Source organism: Malaclemys terrapin, chromosome 5, assembly GCF_027887155.1.
Source record: "Malaclemys terrapin pileata isolate rMalTer1 chromosome 5, rMalTer1.hap1, whole genome shotgun sequence".
Lineage (NCBI taxonomy): Eukaryota > Metazoa > Chordata > Testudines > Emydidae > Malaclemys > Malaclemys terrapin.
In genome coordinates, this window is record NC_071509.1 from 33,071,250 (window position 1) to 33,091,839 (window position 20,590).

General features: G+C 38.6%; 1 protein-coding gene across 5 annotated transcripts in view; it reads left to right on the forward strand.

The window, feature by feature from the left end:
• SLIT2 (slit guidance ligand 2) overlaps nt 1-20,590 on the forward strand; it is a 422,038-nt gene that overhangs the window by 230,346 nt on the left and 171,102 nt on the right. For all 5 annotated transcript variants that reach the window (XM_054030535.1, XM_054030533.1, XM_054030537.1 and 2 more), the window contains exon 5: nt 19,833-19,904. In XM_054030535.1, coding sequence (XP_053886510.1) covers nt 19,833-19,904 — 72 coding nt within the window. The remainder of the gene's footprint in view (nt 1-19,832; nt 19,905-20,590) is intronic.

The following is a 20,590-nucleotide window of genomic DNA, read 5'->3' on the forward strand; positions in this document are numbered from 1 at the left end:
AAGATATATGGCCCTGCAAAGAAGTAGAATTAGGTATGCTTGTGTTTCAGCCTCTAAATCAATTTCTGGGACCTTTTCTACAGATGTTGGCTACTGCAGGTCTGTAAAACAGTATATGGCAATGGGAACTGCAACAGACAATTAAGCCTGAGAATTAACCATAATACAATAGATAGCATGTGCAATAGCAACTATATGGAAAAAATTACACCTTTTCATCTGTCTATAAATATTGCTTACATATAATCACGGCTGAATTTGAAGTTGGTCTTGTCCTCGAATAAATGTTAAGCTACTCCTGCTTGAAGAGCAAGATACAAATAGCTGTATTAGCAATTGCAAGCTATATATGCTAGAATACTTGAGTTTGCAAAACTCTTATTGACTTCATTGAAAACTAACTACAAGATGGAGCTGCAGGATCTAACACTGAAGAAGACATAATACAAAGAGTTTATTTTCCATTTAATGTCTGTTTGCATATGTACAGTATGACGTGTACATATAGGACCGCATTTATATTTTAAACAAGATGCACTTAAATTCAGTTTTTGTTTGTCTATTGTATGCTATAGTTCAGAATTAGTATCTAAGCAGTTCAGATTGGTTCACTGAAAAACATGATATTTAATGTTTTAAAAAAATATACATTTAACTTGCAAATTCTCTCTTTCCCATTACCTCCTGTCTCCTTACTCTAAAATCCTATCCTTTCCCTCAAGGGTTTCCTGGTCTTCCTTGTCCTGAAACTAACCATTTGTTTACTACTCCCAAAGCATAACTATTTGTGACTGGGACCCCAAAGCAAAATGTGAGTTTGTCCCCTCCTCATCCTAATACACATCTTCCTCATTTGATCAAAATCAGTCACCACTCCACTCCCCAAATGCCATCAGTTCCATCCAAACCAAGATAAATAAATAAATAAAAGCCCATTAATTCTCCTGTCTGTTCACCACACATAGACAGTAGCTTCCAGCAGGCTTTTCTTAACAGCTTCATGCAGCTTGCTTCTCATCCACATGGAAGAAGCTGGGAGAATAGTCGGAAGAGATGGTTGAGAGGCAAAAAGTGTGGAAGAAGTTCTGGAAGGTTACTTGAAAAAAATGTAGTTGGTGGAAACAGGTTGCAGAATTAAATATAAAGCTGAAGCCTCTAACCAAAAAACAGGAAGATAGGATGGTTTGGTTCTGATATGCTAGTCAAGGGTGTCAAATGTATTATGTGATGATGGAAAAATTTGATATTCAATGGTACTCACTGGCATAACTATATTACCGTGGATCCACATAGGATCTTCAAGTGATGTCAATGGGAAGTTGCAGAAAGAGTGAAGGTAGACTATAAGCTCTATGTAATTATAGTACAGACCAGTTTACGTGCGAATCTGCTTAACACACGGTAGCGCATGCCTCCCAGTGCTACCTATTTAACACGCGAGACTCATTAACACGCGGTACAGGAACTTGCTATGTAGCGCTACAGATTTGCTCACTAACTAACTAACTCACTGACATAGAAATTGACAGGAACTGCAGAGCGGAAACGTGTTGTACGTCTTTATCACCGGCGGGGGGGGGGGGGGGAGAGGGAGAGGGGCAGCAACGTTAAACCGCTTAAGCATGGTCCTTTTCTACGGCAGTGCTTTAAGGATCCTCAAAGCGCTGCCATGGCAAAGGACCGTGCTTAAAGCGCTGCCGTGGCAGCGCTTTAAGGATGGTCCTTTGCCACAGCAGTGCTGGGCCGGCGACGGGAGGGGGGTGGGGGGGTTGCAGCAACGGTAAAGCACTGCCACGGCAAAGGACCCTGCAGCACTTTAAGGTCCCTGCCCCTTTTGCCCCAACCTCGGCCGCCGACGAGTGTGTGTGTGTGGGGGGGGGGGGGGACAAAGGGAGCAGCTACCCCGGGGCCAGCAATTTAAAAGGGCTCGGGGCTCCAGACTCCATTACCGCAGCAGCGGCGTCCAGAACCCCGGGCCCTTTAAATCACCATGGGAACCCTGCAGGGCCGCCCAGGGGATTCGGGGGGTCTGGGGTCTTTGGCGGCAGGGGGTCCCCACCACCGAATTGCTTCCAAAGACCCGGCACTTCGGCGGCGGGTCCCAGGGTGGAAGGCACCCCCGCCACCGAACTGCTGCCGAAGACCCGGAGCGGAAGACGCTCCGGGGGTCCGGGCCCCGCGAGAGTTTTCCGGTGCCCCTGTAACGAGTGAAGGACCCCGCTCCAGGGGCCCCAAAAAACTCTCATGGGGGACCGGGGTCTGGGGCAAATTGCCCCACTTGGCCCCCCACCCTCCACCCGGGCGGCCCTGGAACCCCGGGCAGCGTGGACCAGGCAGCCTGGAAGGGCTGGCTGGGAGATGCTGACCCCCTAGCCCCGCCCCTTCCGCCCGAGGCCCCGCCTCTTCTGGGGGCCAGAGCTGCCCCTGCCCCATACTGGAAAGTGTCCTGAGTTACTTTCACCCCTGTGTAGTAATAATAATGTTTTTATTAGATTACATTTGAATTTATATTCTTGCAAAGCACCGTTAACAGATTGGCCTGCAGTATTTGGGACGCTGTGAATACGTATGTAATCCTAGATTATTATACATTTGTATATATAGATATCTTAAGATATTTCAGTGTGGCCCTCTTAACCTGTGGTCAGTTAACATGCGGTCATGACGGCTTGACTCCCGAGATCCGCGCGTAAATGGGCCTGTACTGTACATCACTTTTAGTTATCATGATTTCTTCTTGTTCAATGCATTGTTGCATTCAGTGGCAATATAGGATAATTTTATTACTTTCTCTACTTCTGCTTCTCTTCCTTCCTGAAATCTTTCTATATTACCTTCCCCTTTCCCTGCCTTTGTCTGTCTCATCATTCATTGCCTCTGTAGTAACTCCAGTTCATGTGGGCTTCACTCCCAACACTTTCACCATCCCACCTGCCAAAATGATCATCAGTGAAATATATAACGCTAATATTTAAACTGTCATCATTAATCTTTGCACATAACATTCAAATGAAATGAATTGATGTGTGGGAGTTTGCTTTTCTCTGAGCCATTAATTCACACTGTAGGCTCAGGCAGACACCACTGCATCAGTTAACAACTTTATCAGATTTTGCAGCTTTTCTTCATCAGGCCTGGGAAAAAAAAGGAAAGTGGAGGGCACTGCAGACTCTTAAATCTGTCAAGTGTATCAGGTGACACTACCCTGCTAGGCACTCAGATGCCATGGTGATGGAACTCTACACACACAAAATAGATTAGGATGGATAACTGGAAGGTAAGCGAGAGCTTGTGTTTATCCCATACACTACAGGAAGAAAGACAAGACACCATTCATGTAGTTTAACTAGACTGCAATTAAATAAATAAATAAATTAATGGAGATATCCTATCTCCTAGAACTGGAAGGGACCTTGAAAGGTCATCAAGTCCAGCCCCCTGCCTTCACTAGCAGGACCAAGTACTGTTTTTGCCCCAGATCCCTAAGTGGCCCCCTCAAGGATTGAACTCACAACCCTGGGTTTAGCAGGCCAATGCTCAAACCACTGAGCTATCCCTCCAGAAACTATCCAGCAGTAACTCATACAGTGCAGATCAACCTTCCGACCTTTCGTCTGTCAACCATACCACCTTGGGGAGGGCTGCCCCTAGCTCAATCCCACCTTCCAAACTTTTGAGTTAGTCCGGAACCCCTCTTACCCTTAATCCTCATTCAAAAAGAGGGTATGGAGAAAGAGTGGGCTTTCTCTGTATCAAATGTTAGGTGCACCACTCCCTTCCACCACCTTCTGAAGATGCTCTCCTCTCAGCCTGATTCTAGTCTTGGTTTGTCACAGAACAGTACTTCTGTGGAAGGAGCACCTGTACTGGACACCTGCCAAACTGCAACAATACGAACATCTTAATAAACAAACCTGCCCACCAGATTGCTGGGCTGCTAGGAAGAAGGTGCAACCCACTCCCCCCCCCCCAAAAAAAGAAAACCACCCACCTCTCCCCCAGCCCCATCTTGAAAATGACAGAAAAGTTTCTTCCCAGCTTCAAAAGATGACCGGTATCTCATCCACAGCACATCCAGAACCTGGTCCCAATGTAATTCTAGTTGGGGGAGGGGAACCATTCCTTTTGGGAGTGAAATGATGCCTTGGGAAGGGGAAAGGGTTTATAAACTCTCCCTTAGTTGTGCAGCAGCCAGTGGATTTCTGCCACAGCCTTCAGTCTGGCCATTGGGTTTGATATTAGTGTGCTGAGGGCTGCAGGGGGAATGAGGGTGAGAAAGAATTAAAGGTTTCTTTACCCTGCTGGCCCAGACAAAGCCTGAGGCTGCGAGGGGTGCATGATTCCCCTGGTTAAAGTACGATTTACCTTTGCCTGAGGGGAATATCAAAAACAGAGTGTTATTGAGCTCACTGTGTTGAATTGACATGCAGCTCATTCATGTGTTTAAGTTACACTGTCCTGTCTGAACCATCAGTGTGTACTAGTCTGGGCAATGACAGCAGAGACTACTGGTTAAGAACTTACTGGAGAGAGAAAATGAGACAAAGAAAAATGGTTGAGAGAAAAATGGTTGTGCAAATGACTGTACATTTGAGTAATCCAGCAAGACAACATGATAAATATGGCAAAGATAGACCTAATTCAAAGTTATCACTAAATACATGAGATATCCCACAGCACTTTAATTTAATTTTGGTATAGTTAGTGCAGGGGTCGGCAACCTTTCAGAAGGGGTGTGCCGAGTCTTCATTTATTCACTCTAATTTAAGGTTTCGCGTGCCAGTAATACATTTTAACATTTTTAGAAGGTCTCTTTCTATAAGTCTATAATATATAACTAAACTATTGTTGTATGTAAAGTAAATAAGGTTTTTAAAAAGTTTAAGAAGCTTCATTTAAAATTAATTTAAAATGTAGAGCCCCCCCGGACCGGTGGCCAGGACCCGGGCAGCGTGAGTGCCACTGAAAATCAGCTTGCGTGCTGCCTTTGGCACGCGTGCCATAGGTTGCCTACCCCTGAGTTAGTGCAATGACCATTTTTCCACTGAATGTGTTCCACAAGGTTAGACAGCTTGGGACATTAGGATTCAGAACCGGCCCAAGCCATAAAATCCAGATCTGAATTTCTGAAAATCCAGATCTCAAATCTGTATGTTCTGATCCAGGTTTTTGTTTTGAGTGCATTCCTAATTGAGCCTCATTAATTTAGAATGTGTTCATCAGTTTTCTCTCTAGTTGAGGATTTCCTTTTTATTGTTTAGAAGTACCATGAGTTCTTTAACTCCCATCTAAATAGTCACCAGAAATGGACAGAATGAATTACTGTTCTTATTTTAATGGACAGAGCATGCTACCTCTGCAGTGCTCCCAGCATCTCTTAGCCCAAGGAGTACAATATCTAAATTCTGATTCTCCTCATGGCGATGTGGCTCTCTAGCCATATTATTTCATATCGCTAGCAGGCACTAAATTCCCTGACTAATTTGTCTGCTCTTTTCTTCAAAACTTAGACTGAATCACAGATGTGTGCATCTGAAGTACAAGAAATACACACAAGAGAAAATGTTTTACTAATCAATAGTGGTGGTGCTTGTTACTAATTTATTTTGCATTTTCAGTTAAGTGGTGGCGACATTCAAATATTCTTGGCATAATGATATAGTAATATCTTCAGGATGGGAACTTTTGTGTTTACATTGTGTCTATCATATTGTTAGTACGATCAGTAACAACAATAATAATTGTTAATGGAAATCTAAAAATAATTAATTAGGCTGAACGCCATTAATGATTTACATACATTATAGTGAAACTTCTACAATAAACCTAATTTGTTAGGCAACTTTCATCTTAAAAGACCATCCCAAAGTAGCCCTAAACATTAATGAATACAACTCTACTGCACCTTTATTAGGAGATCATTTCCTTTTTAGCAACTAATTTTTCCTGTCCCTTGAGTGATAAGTGATTTTTAAGATATGCAGTAAAATCTATTCATAAATCTTCAGCTTGCTGTTTAGCTGAATATTTTAGGCCTGCACTTGAAGGAAAAATATCCCCTCTACTCTAACATATGTTGTTGTAATGAGCTTTGGGATAACTGTTGAGATTCACAATGTTTCAGGAAGTTACAAAACAGTGTTTCACCAGATGATACAGGGTTACAGAATATAGAATGAAACTAGACAGCATACCAGACAACCTTTCAATCAATTCCTTAAAGTGCTTGCAGTTTCCATTTCAAAGCAGGTGAAACAATATTAAATATTGAAGACAAGTTGGCTGCTTCCAACTCTTGCTACAAGAGCTGTTATTTCAGGCAACAGTAATAATGGATATTTCAAATACCAATGGACTTGTCTCTTGGCAAGTCTAGTGTGTTGTCTCACACTTTTAGTGTGTAAGAACTATATCAAAAAACACCCCCAAATAGTTCTTTCATTTCTTTTGGCAAATTGTATGCTAGATGTAGGCTGGACATTTATCTGGCAATATTTCTTTAATCACCTGTAATCTGATTTTAAATTCTCTCTCATCTGATGGTACTGCAAAAATTAGGCACTAAAGCCACCTATGTGAAGTTGATTTGAATTGGAAAGATCTGAAAGATTCTGCAGAACTTCCTGATTGATCATCATAAAGAACTCATACTTTGGGGCCTTATCTGAAATAATGGATAATACATTTTTAAAATGCGTTTGCCTTTCTTCCCAACCTGCAGCTCAAAGAGTAAATAAATAAAATATTAAGAACATCAATCAATTAATAAAAGATTGCAAAACCATCTCAACTTAAAATGTGAGTATGTAGGAAAAAATCACAGGTGAAGAAAGGGAAAAAAATACACATACAAATAATCATTTTGTTTCCATAATAAAATGCATGTTCTTGTCATTTTGGGGTCTAAACCATCTGACCACCTACACAGATACATAGATTTGAATGTTTTTGATTCCTGTAGCTTCGCCTCTGAAATAAATGTGGGGTACGAGCAGTTAGGATTGGCAAAATCCTATCCCACCATCTGCTGCTGACCAGGGTAGCCTAAACAGCATTCCTAGCACTCTCACGGAATGGCCTCTCACTTGGCACTTTTGCAAGTCGACTGGGCAAGACCCCTCTCATTCTACACAATTTTAGTGATTGGGGAGGCAAATACATTTGCAAATCTGTTGCGGTTTTAAGTAGGTTATGTGGAGTTTGTGGCAGCTCTGGTGCAAGCACACTAGTCTTTTGTGATACACATTTTCAGATTATTTCAGGGTGATTTTTTTTTTTCAATTTTAGCATTGTTTGGCTATTAATTTCAAACAATTAATTTGAATTGAGTAACCTTCAGAAGGAATGCAAACTAAAACCTATATTTGTATGTGATACCCCCTAAAATAAATAAAAATATTGCTTTGTCTCACAGAGAATAAACCCTCAACAGTGTTGTTATTAAAGTAGTAATATACAAAGAGAGGGATGTGACTGTAGAATACATTGGTTGAAATAAATTGTATTCTTTGAAACATTTAGCAAAAGCGTTCTGTCCATATTGCTAAAAGTCAGCTTGCATACTAGGAGAGAAGGTTATAGGTCAACAGTCCCCTCACACTTTACAGCTGTGCTGTTATCTCACCAATCATTAGGGGAACTGCACTTTGATTACAAATGCATGACAACCTGAAGTCAATAACTGTCATTCAACTTCTTCTATCAACTTGACCAATGTGACTTTTTCTATGGGGGATAAAGAATAAATCTTTATTTTATTTTATTTAATTCTTAAGAGTTTCAAGTAGTCCTTTCAAAAACTCTTTTCCTAGAAGAGGATTGCATTGAAGCCAAAGTTTGAAGTACTATTGTAATTCCCTTCCAAATTGTGGGTGGTCTCTTTCTCTGACAGCCTATTAATAGAACAATTACAAGTTGTAACTTTTTTTCTTACAGTCCTAAAGCAACAGAGTTATATATTAATGTAGTAGAAGAGGAGACTACTCAGAAGAAAAGACTATTTGTCTTTTCAAAAAATAATTGCTAAGACCCAAGTAATATACATGTGTGGTCCTGTTTACGCTCCTGTTTTATTTTTACAATTAGCATTTGTCATGCTAAGATACTGTATTGCAATGAAGTAAGAGTGGTGAGTCTGCTTAGGTAATTCTTTTTATATTAAAACAAAATATATTTTCTCCATGTATAATTTTATGCAAAGCCTTTGTAACAAATTGATTTAAGTGCACTTTTGGAGACATTTCAGGATGGAATTGATTCTGTGGCCTATAGATTGGCTTTCATGGCAAGACTGAGATGGGAGGTTTTGCTTCATTCCAGAATCTAAATATGAACCTATAAAAATGCAAAAGAATTGGTACTACTCTGATATCATTTTCATCTTGCATGGATTGTAAATTCATCAAGACTTAGTTCTGTAAACAGATATGGTTTGTGTTATTTCTTATCAGAATCCAGGAACCAAACTGTTCCTGGAGTGACAATAGAAATATAAATTGTTGATATTAATTAATGTAATTTTAGTATTTGTGGCACAACATCAAATGCCAGTATTGGAGGAGCTGCTAAACTGTGGTGGCAAACAGGTTTTAATATTATTAATCAAAGCGTTATTCCCATTTTTATATGTTTTAAACAATCTATTGCCTTGGCCTCCAAGAGAGAGCAATACAAAGATCTACTGTTTACAATAATGCAATGCTACTTACAAATGGGTACTACATTAGTTGTGTTCAAAGTATAGACTTACAAATAGATATAAGAATCTGAATGGTTTAAACATGAAAGATTGAGGGGAATTTAGAGTAGTGAAAGAGGGTATAATTAAAAATGAAATGAGATAAAAATGAATAGGGAAGTTGAAGCTGAATTTCAGGGGGAAGAAACCCCTTTCTGACTGAGATTTATTGAATCTTGGAGTTCTCCAAATTAAAGTGGTGGAAGCGCTATTATTTGCAATATTTATAACTCAACTGGACAGAGCACTATATTTGTGGCAGGAGCAATCCTGAATTAGCAGAGGAATGGTTAAAATGACTGAATGACTTTTCCTTTTGCAACATTTGATTCTCTGGCAAATCTGTGGCAGAGCCACTGTAGGGCATAGTGAATAAAGCACAGAACAGGGAACTGGGGGATCTGTGATCTACCCTAAACCTTCCTTCTCATTTGTTCTGTAATCTTTAGCAAGTTACTGAAACATTGTGCCTCAGTTTCCCTTCTCTGAACAAGGGATAATAGCTACCTCTTATGGGGGCGTTGTGAGATTTTAATCCTCAGATGGTAAGCACTTTAGAAGTGCAAGATGGTGTTATGAACAGTACTGTTGATTTACAGAATAATTCTATGGTGTTAACACGAGTACACATAATTTGTTGTTTTATTTTTGGCAAATGAGAGAGATGCTCATGCCATGTGGAATATCAACAAAACATTGTTGAAAGCAATGTACTCCTTCCCTATCTCCATTATTGAGAAGAACATTTTTATTGGATATTTTCTGAAAACCAAAAAATAATACTATTGCCGCCGATAAGCAATATATTTTATAGAGAAAAGTAGAATCACATTTCTTAGAACTACACTTATCTTATCAGTTGTCTGCAGAATGACTTGATAAACATTTATTTTCCTTTGTGTTTGCCTTAGCTGATCTGTACATGCCAAATAGTGAGGCCTGGAAATAATAAGGAATCAGAAGTTGTTTGACTGTAAGAATGATATCATAAATAGATTATGCTGCACTGAGAGCTGTGCTGTGATACATTGACCATCTAGTATCAGAGGGGTAGCCGTGTTAGTCTGAATCTGTAAAAAGCAACAGAGGGTCCTGGGGTGGCACCTTTAAGACTAACAGACCATCTAGTGATTCTCATCCTGTGGTCTGCAGACCGCTGAGGGTTGCAGACTATGTCTAAGATTTCGAAAGGAGTCTGCACCTCCATTCAAAATTTTTTATGGGTCCTCAAATGAAAAAAGTTTGAGAATCACTGATCTAGAGTCCAGCTTATCAGTGTTGAACAACTAACTGGATAAGCCTAATTTAATAGGCTTTGATAGGAAAGGTACTTTTATGTACTATATATTGTAATATGTTTGCTGCATGACAGGCCTAGAGAACAGGGTTACAGATTATATATAAACATTTGTTTATTAAGGATGTGTTACAATGTGATATACCTTGTACCTCGATGGAAATTTAAACTCCAAATATGCTTTAATAGATTCACTTCAGTCTTCACCTGAGCTGTTAATTTTAGAGAAAATGTTCTATCCTGCTTACTCTCCTTGCATTTATACAGCAATATAATGCTTTAATAGCTTCTCTATGCTTAGTAATTGTTCTTGTTTCTTGTATCGCACTATACCGTCTTGAAAACAATTATCTTTTTTTTTTTTAAGTTACTCTAATGCAATAAAATTTAATGTCACTAAGGAATGCCTGTATAGCAATAAAAAGGCTTTCAGACCAGATTCCTTCCTACATTGGAACAGTTAGGAAAGATAGTTTTCTTGTTTTACATGGCAGTGAATAAAGAGACTAAAGCAATAGGACCCAGTCTGAATTAAAGTCCTCACAGGACAGAAAACCCAGTATGGAATAGAGGACATTTATTTTATTTCTCTTTCTTTCTCTCTCAAATGTAGAAAAATAGCATCCATCCAGCACCATTAGACTCTCTGCCATAAATTACTTTAACAAATCAGATCAGAGTCAGAAGAACACAAAACTCCCCTGCGACTTCACTCTCCCCCACAGATCTGTTTCCCCTCAAAAGCCCAATTTTGAGCTCTCACAGAGGCACCTTGCAGTATTCCCAGAAGCTCAACAAATCAGAACTGATTTGGATCAGAGAGGAAAAGCTTGTTCCAAAGCCGAGGGCCTATCAATCTGTCCTGCAGTGGCTCAAAGACATGGGTACCAACTTCAGGGCAGACTGACACGAAGCAGGGCACAAACCCCATATTAGTTGTGAGTTCTGTACTTAGATTTCATCAACAACTATCAAGTGTAAACACCTCAAGCCTATAACAACCTTAACATGGAGTAACAGACAGTCCCCTGGGGTACTTCAATCTATCTTGTCACCCAAGTGTGCCTACCTTTGTGATAGATTGTCCCTTACACCAAAGATCACAGCAATATTCAGGTTACTCCCAAAGGACCAGTCAGTCATCCCAGGTCAGTTACACCTTAGATCTCACACCATAGACCCCACTAGTACCCAATCCTATAATAAACTATCTAAAGATTTATTAACTGGGAATAGGAAATGAGTTATTTACAGGTTAAAGCATGTAAATACACACACACACACACATGAATGAGTTCTAGTCTTAATTTTCAAGAAGTAATTGAAGCTTCTGTTATAAGCAAGATCTACATGTCCTTTAGGGCTAACCCAGGCCAACCACTGGGGATCCTTTGCTTATGTTTAGTAATCTTTGCCCCTCACAATCCAAGCATTTTATTCCTTCCCCGCTTTGCATCGAGTTGCCAGTTCAACTGTTGGGAGGAATTCAGTAGTGCATTTCCTCTTCATGGGAGCTGGGAACAATCAACAAAGGCTTTTGCCCTGTGATATTCTACAATATATTTTAACAATACTAAAACACAAGTGAGCTAGACAGGTTCCAGCTCTGTATTTGTCAGTGTTCAGATGAGTCCTAGGTGGAACCTTGTCTTCCAGTATCAAAGGGCCCTTCATGGAGAAAAATCTATTGCCAGTCCAATCTTTTAAATTGAAGCAGATCCAGTTTAAACACCACCTCCATGGGTTCCAACTATTGCAGGATGGCACAAGGAGGGAGGTGGTCCCCTGAAGTAAGAAAATCTGAGGCTATATAGGACTTTATAAGTAAACACCTTACATTCAATCCAGAAACCAATAGGCAGTGCAGATTACGGAGCACAGGTTTCATGTGCTGTCACGGGGCAGATTCGTTTAATAAGTAGACTTCTGCATTCTCCATCAGTGTAAATTCTGGATTGATTTAAGGTTCAGTTCCATGTTTGTAGACTACACTGCAATAATCCACTCTAGCAGTGAGAAATAAATGGATCATGGTAGCAATCGTTATCTGACCATCAATGATTGGATCAGTTAAGTATAAATATTCAGAAATACACAATTTTTTTAGTTTGGGAATGAATAAATAATGCTTATTATATATCAAAACTACTAATTAAGCATATGTCATTTATAAAAAGCAAGTGTTATTTGTTCTGCTATATCACATTGTGGTTCTTTCACCAGTACTCTTTTACAAGTGTAAATCCCAGAGCCACATTTACATAGTGAATTTTTTTTGTTAAATAATTTAAGGGAAATCCCCATTCTACTAATTTTTGACTGCTTTATTATTTTGTTTTGGGGGGGGGTTGGGGGGGAGGGTTGTTCGTATGTGTTGCTGGCAGTAACTATAAATCAGTATGGTGTTGTAAAATGTAAGAACTGGGTGGTTTTTAGTTTTACCAGTCACTGTGTTTAACCAAGCAGCTGAATTGGCCCTGTCAGCATTTAGAATATGGTTTTGCACCAAACTAAAGTATACAAAGGATTGTAGAATTCAATTAGTTTTGATAAGAGATTGTGTCTTGGATGCTTGTCTAATGAACTATATGTATTTCACATTATTCATCTATAGTAGTTTTGTCTGTTTATAGAGAGAGAAGAAACTATACATTAAATCTTTTAATATATTGTTTATTTTCTAAGGAAGAATTTGATACGTTTCAAAGAAGGCTATTTCGTGGTTAGTTGAACTCAGAGTAGAGCATCTTGATCCAGTGGGCCTATTTCTTCACTACCTTGCACTAATTATTTACATCAGTACAATATGGGTGTAAAATACTGCAATTCAAATATGGTAGAGTTTTACATCCAGTTAACACAGATGGACAGGACTACACAATATGCAAGGAAATAGAGAATAAGGTCTTAAATGTATTTGATTTAGGAGCACCACCTCTAGGAAATGTGACAAAGGAAAATAGGCAGCCAATGGGAGCTGGATATTGGAACATATGTGAGAGGAAGTAGGTCTGTTCATAAATATGGTAACTGCACTTCAGAATGGTATACTGATAAACACGCATCCCCTGTCCTCCTTCCCTCATAAATCCCTCCTACAAATACTGCAACTCATGCTTCTGTTCCACTTCAGCTTTTGTAAGTTGTGTGATCATTACTTTACATTTATGAAAATCAGAAATATTATTTCATACTTCATCCCTGTATAATCTCATTATATAGACTGTATGTGGCTCAATATAATATATTTCATGAAGAATATATAGGTTTAATTTTTTGCTTTCCAGCAGGAGGTAAAATAGATCTATGGTATGAAGCATATATGTCTTTCTGTTTTTAAATAATTATGAAAGGACCCAAGGGCACAGGATAGGCATTTTTTTGAGCTGATTTGTAAAACTGAATAAATAATGTCTTGGTTTCAGTGCTTCCTATCTGACTCAGTAGTTCTTCTTTTCCCTTTAAAATAAGGGCACATTACTCATTTCCCATTACTCAGTACTTCACAAAGTAGAAGATGGCAGTACAGATTTATGATATCACTGGTCAGACTGTGTAAGCCATGGAGGAAAATAAAATTACCACTAATTAAATTTACAAGTACGTTTGCCATCTACAAAAGATCTATTGCATCAAATTGAACAATAGTTTTCCCACACACAAAAATGGATCCAACCTTAACAGTGCATGATATAGATATTATACATTGCTATTTCAATTTATAAAATTAAAATAATAGCATTGCTTTGTAAGGTTAATGGGATACTCAACTGGAAACTATACGTGGTGGGTAATAAAATAGCCGCAATGCAGTATTGGCTTAATTTGCTAAGAGCTGATGCAGTATATCAGATTCATTTATATTCGGTTGTACGGTGACTTTATCCTTAGAATCATTAGGAAAACAATAACACATACAAATATCTTCAATTTTTTATATGAGAACAGATGAGCATATTATACAGGTCTGAAATACAAGTGTTAGCAAGATTTTGCTGTGAAACTGCTTCCCACCACACCAACCTGCAAACCCAATAATTCTTATAAATAAAAACCTAGCAGTCCAGCCCCATTTTCCCCATTTAATAGTAGATTTGTTTGTTTTTTAAATGAGATCTTATTGGTACGTCTACAAATATACTACACCTCATTTACTAGTATGCTCTGAAATATCAACATAAAAACAAATAAATTAGCCATTCAGTTTCTCCGTCTAAAAGCCTTAGTTTGAACATTTGGTAGAATATGTTTTGTTGTTTCATATTAGCTCAAAGATATTTTTATTCAGGTTCAGCACATTTAGAGCCTGATTTTGAGACGAGCTTCAATCTGACCTTCTTTGTGGATGCAAAAAAATGGAGGTCAGATTCTCAAAGGGTCTGTGCAGCAGGGCAGAAATTCAGGAGAAGTCCCAAGTTAAGCAAACAAAAAAATTCAGAGGTTTCTGGTGTGTGTGTATTTATAGTTAGGAGGTTTTGTTTGTTGATTTTGGGAGCGGGGGGTGGTACAATCAAAATAACACAAACCAGCAAAGTTTCTGGCCGTATTCCCTTCACGCAGCTGAACCATATTTAAACTTGAAACAAACAAACTATTATAAATGGACCTGCTCATGTGTCTCCAGAATATCATTGTTGTGGGCTTCCCCTCTCCCCCCCCCCCACTAAAGAAGTGCTAAGGTTACATGTTGCTACACTGACCCTTGGAATATAGATGAAACAGCTGTTTGCTAATATCTTAGCAGGAGTACATCAAACGCAGTATTATTGGAGGAGCTGTGCAAGCCAGTGCGTGTGATAGATTAAACCCACAAAGTTGCACTTACTTGAATACCTATTATAAAGGGGCAAAGCCTTCTTATGGAACTCAGAAATTGCCCTAATAATTTGGATTATATCCCCTCTCTACAAATTGCCAAACAGAACTGTGAAAAAATTAGCTGGAAGAGGCTCCTGGGGCAAATAGAATTTGCTACACATCATCTGAGCTTATCGTAGGGTTTGAATATAGTTTCATTGCACCCTGTGGCAAAGAGTTTATTGCAATTTCCTGTCTTATTTTCATTCCAATTGTATAAAATTATTTCAGTTAATTTCTCCACTTGTATCATTCATTCATCCTTGAATTGTTAGTGTAGCTATGAAACAGCACTGTCTTTTGTGTAAACTATAGGGCTGTAATAATGCTGCAGAATAATTTGTTTCAGTGGGAGTGTCCCTTTATTGTAAAATGCTCAGATTCATAACCTCATATCTGGAAAAGGTAAATGTCCCCTCTCTCTGTTAAGTTCTGGTTTATACTTTTGAACCTACGATGTCCACTTGTTTTACTAGTTTATAGTATTATTGTACCCTTATGGAATCCTGTGACGGGGGATGCTCGCCACTGGCGCCACCTACTTGTCAGGTGGGGATGTGGCAGGCTGTCTTCCTCCTGGGTACCCCTCTTTCGTACTATTCCTCTGCCCTGTGGTGGTCAGTCCTTGCAGTGATTCTGCCCTCCGGCCAGGTCACGTATTCAAGTCTGTCCTGTTCAGGGTATGTATAACAATTGGGGGAGTCTTCAGGATTAACCAGGAGTTCTCAGGGCTCCTCCCCCAGGTCATATCCGAGACCCTTTGTCTTCAGCGTCTTGTCCCTGCATCTAGGTTCCCTGCATCAGGGTAAGCCACTGTAGCATTCTCTCTCTTTAGGTGTTGATAGGGGAGCCTGGCCCACCCTCTCCACTGGGATCCAGTGCAGAGCCCAGAGGTAGGCAGCTAAATCCTGCACCCTCAGGTGCTATGTGGCAGCCTCTCTGGATCACTTCCTACCAGTCCCCTCTCTTCCCACAAGGTAAAGTAAAGAATAAAAACATAAAGATAAAATCTCTGATCTTCAGAGAGTCATAGGTGCCTGCTTTGTAGGCTTGGCCAGGCCTGCGACAGCAAGACCACTTCTGACACTCAGGAGCTCAGCGTGGAGGTCAGCTCACTTCCACTGTCTATCTGCCTGCCAGTGAGCCACTCTGTTCCCCTTTTTAAGCAGCTCTTTAACCCCTTCCTTTCCAGTGTGGGATTTGTACACCCTTCACAAGCCCCTTTCATTTTAAAGGATCCCAAAGGGCTTCACAAACTATTTAAAGTACATACAGAATAACTAAAATGCTGCCTCCTTTGTAAAAAGAACTACATGCTGTACAACAGTACAGGAATGGAAAATATTGGTCAAGGACACAGAGCACCCCTGGTTTTTTTTGTAATCAACAGTATACCCCAAACATCACTGATTGCAACCTACTGTTTAGTAAACAATCACAGCAACAATAGTAAAGACCAGTATGAAGTGGAGAGGTCTACATTAAAAAGTCAACCAAAGTTACCCCAATTAATTCCTATTCTGCCATAAGTAAGGGCTTGTCCGCTGCACTCCTGTAGCTCTTTAGTAGAGATGTTCCTATGCTGATGGGAGAGCTTCTTCCATCAGTATAGTTAATTCACCTCCCCAAGAGGTGGTATCTGGGTCGAAGAGCACTGTCTAGACAGGGTTAGGTCAGTATAACTATGTTGCTCAGGCTGTGGATTTTTCTCCTGCCTGAGCAACATAGTTATACCGATATAGATCTGTAGTGTACACCTGGCCTGAAGGTCTGAACAATTACTTCTTGTGCTGCTACGTGGTAAGTGTTAAGTACATGCTAGCTTTTAAATGGCAACCAGTGTGTAATGTAAACCCACACGAGAGAAGCAGTAAAGTCCCATTGGCCCCACCCAGAATTCCTTCTGATTGCTGGATTAAGGAACCCACTTTACATACAAATACAGAATAAAAGGACAAGCCTTGCCCCAAAGAGCTTGCAGTATCGATGCAACAGTGGGTGTAACATACAGTGAAAAGCAGTAGAGAAGGAATTAAAAGGGAATAATAATAAGATTTCTTTATACATGCTAATTATTATCAAAGCTAGATAGTTTCGAGTAAGGGGTTTTGTTTTGTTAACTATAAGATATGTGTAACACACAAATGAAATAAATACTGCAAGTCCCTGCCAACCATCTAGCTGTTTTTATTTGGCAAAATACTGTAGGCATCACAGCAGAAATTCCTCTGGAAGAGGGATTTGAAGTAGCACAGGGTGGTGACACTATCAGTTAGTTAGGAAGGACATTCCGTACATAAACGATGGCATAGAAGAAAGCACAAAGATGCCTGTGGGAGAAGTTGACCAATAGGTGATGGACACTGGCTTTCTTTATTCAGAATGTAGATGCTACTTACAAAAGCAAACAAAAATGGTTGTAGCATAAATATTGTGCAGTCTGCCTTCTGTATCCCCTGGTTACCATCCATAGACTGTATTGAAAGTCCTAGAAAGAAATGATAGGATGATTATTTGGTTAATTTAGTGTGATGTATATCAGTTTTAATAGACATAAATATGTTCTAATTCAAAACTTTTAGCTTATAATTTGCATTTATTTTTCAGTTCTGAATAAGATTAGTTAAAGCTAGCCTATTAAAAAGTTCTTGTCTGTTTTTCTGTACATTGAGCCTGACTTTCCTCCAACTATTTTCAGTATACATCAGGAGTACCTCCATTTAAGTCAACTGATTTACAGCAGTGTGTAAAACTCAGGAACAGTATTTGGAGGAATTAAAAATTAATCACTTGTGTTAAGCCTTTTGTAGTTATTTTTTGTTAGGTTATCCCAATGATGAGAAAAGTTGTTTAGTGTGAGAAGAAGTAAACTTGAAACATTACATAAATACTGAAAACTTTCCCAGTATCTTCGCTTGTTGCTTTGTTGAAAATAAAATAATTTTCTGACAGTAGATTTGAAACTTCATTCTAAAAAAAGAGCCCAAAAACATGGAAGTATTGTTACTGATATAATTCTAAGAACATTCACATCATCTAATTGACATTTTATGAACCTCTTGAAAATGTGTTCTACCAACCTAACTATTCTTATCACATAAAAGGATGGCATTAGCAAGAGCCCAGATCAGCTGGCTTGGCAGCCTTTGCAACCCAGCACCTTAAACTTCAAATTTAGCATATTCAGCAGGGTACTTTAGGGTACACAGCCTCAGGACATGAAATTTGATATCTTTGATGTGTGGGCCCAGTGGAAAAAAATTCTGTGTTCTCAATTCTCCCTCTCACAGAAAAGCAGAATTGCTGAGTGTATTGCTGGTGGAGTGATCTGCATGACCAGACATTTGTAGGTCCCTGTACGTGTGTGGAGACTCCCATCTCAGTTAACAAGAGACAGATTTTGGCTGTTAATAGTTTGTCTGAATTTTTATTTCAAAATTTTAACACAGATCTTCAACTTTAATTCATGTGTATATTTTAATTGTATGTAAAACTAAAAGAAGAAAGTGTAATACCCAGAATCAGCAACCGATGTCTATATGTGTATGTGGCCATGTCTTCTTGCAATCACATGCAGATAGATTATATCCTATCACTTTAGAAAGATAAGAATTGTTATTGCTAACTTCCCTTCTTATATGTTGGAGCAGTGAAAGATTTTATTCATATAAAATTTGTCACTTAAAGATAAATGTAAATATAGATATGCACTGTTTATGATTGTAATATAATTTCTTAGAGAAGGCTGTTACATCAAGTTACCATAACTACTGCTGCAGATTACTGTTTCATTCATTGCCATTGAATTTATCATCAGACCAATGCAGTCATATTCCAATTTCAAAATTACATAAGTGCCTTGAAAATTAAATCAGAGCTCACAGATTCTATCTCTTTTTCACACACTCTTAGTAATAGTTAGCAGGGCCTACTTTTAGATATGCTTTGATAATAGATGCACCAAGGACAGCAGATTTAAATTGATAATGAATTGGATAAGGTCTTGCTACATATACATATAGGATTGTTTTTCAAAGCAAGTTATATGAATACAAACCTTGTAGTAGTTTAAAATCTGGAGATGGACAAACCTTACAGAGTGTGAGGTTTTGTGAATTCCTCATGCTGTTTTGGGGGTTCACAAAACTAGTTTGAGTTCCTCAACTCTGTTTTCTACTGATGGGAAGCCTGAGCATCCGGTTTTCTAGAATTCATTTCAGCAGGACGTTGTTGATGCAGAGTTTTGCAAGATCCAAAAGGGGTTGGCTATTTAAATAGATAATGTATACAGTAAATGCTAACAACATTTTTGAAGGGATATTAAACCTCATTCTTCAGGGTTTATTCTCCAATTATTACAGATCAGGACAAGATGTGAGGGCATCTGCCTACTGTCTACTACACCTTCTTCTGAAGCATCTGGTACTGGCCACTATCTGGACAGTATACAGGTCTAGATGGAGCGCAGGTCTGATCCAATGTGGCAACTCCTGTGTTCAGCAGGTTGTTTCCCTCTCTGTCCCTGCTCTTCTCATTTTCAATCTTCTCTCAGTAGAATGTAACATAATAATTTTGAATCAAACTTTTGAACTCAGTGTTTAAGTGCATTCAAAATTAAGCAAAATCAGTTTGACCACATCTGTTAAAAATGGTATTATTTTGTCACAGATTACATGGAATATATATTATTTTCTAAGGGAACTTTTTATTGTTATGCAGCTCAAGTAATATGAGAAATGTGATTTCTTCTTTGTATTTAATTACAAGTCAGTTACTATAATAGAATGTATTTCATAAAGAGGGTAGACTGAATTATAGTGATTGGGATTCATTTTGAAATCCTTTTCTTACATGGTATTCCTTTACAAAAGTTCTTTCATACAGATAAAATATGTACAACAACGTTTAAGTTCCCTTTCATCTTTTTTTTTTTTTTTGTAGTGATCTCAGTGAAAATCAAATTCAAGCAATTCCAAGGAAGGCTTTCCGTGGGGCCGTAGATATTAAAAATTTGTAAGTAGTTTCCTATTGACCTTTATATTTTGATGGTTATATTTTACTTGCACATTGTCTTTGTTTTATCAGATGTTTTTCTTTTTAAACACTTTTTGTAGCAACTGTTGAGAGAGTCTGTTCCTGAAAGTCAAGAGCTTTATTGTTGTTTTAGCAAAAGTATTTAATACATTTTGAACATCCTAGAATTCCTTTCACCAAATCCAAATGGTTAAAAAGGAATTAAAGATGTCAAAACAGTATATTTCTTTGCTTATGGTAATCTGGGTTTAATATCTGGTCTTCAGGCCTCTTTCAGTATTTTACTGGAAATTCAAAATATGAGCTATCTTTTCTGACTATAACTATTTTTGTTAAAAATTCATTCTGCTTAGGGTCTAGAGGGCTGTCTTTTGTTTAATCTTGTAAAAGAGAGAGATTGAGATAATTTTATTCACCAATCCACTAGAATACATACTTACTTTTTATGTGATTACTTCTCTCACACAGTTTTTCTTTCATGGTAAAGCAAGTCCTTTGTACAGGATTGGTGACATCTTTCTTGAGATGTGGTAGCACTCGTGCAATTTTTCATGGCTCCTAAATGTGGAATTTTGTCGGGTCCAAGACAACAAATTGGTGACTTCTGCACTTACCATTCACCAGTTGTAAGTGAATAAATTGCCTTTCATTCTAGTACAGCCAGC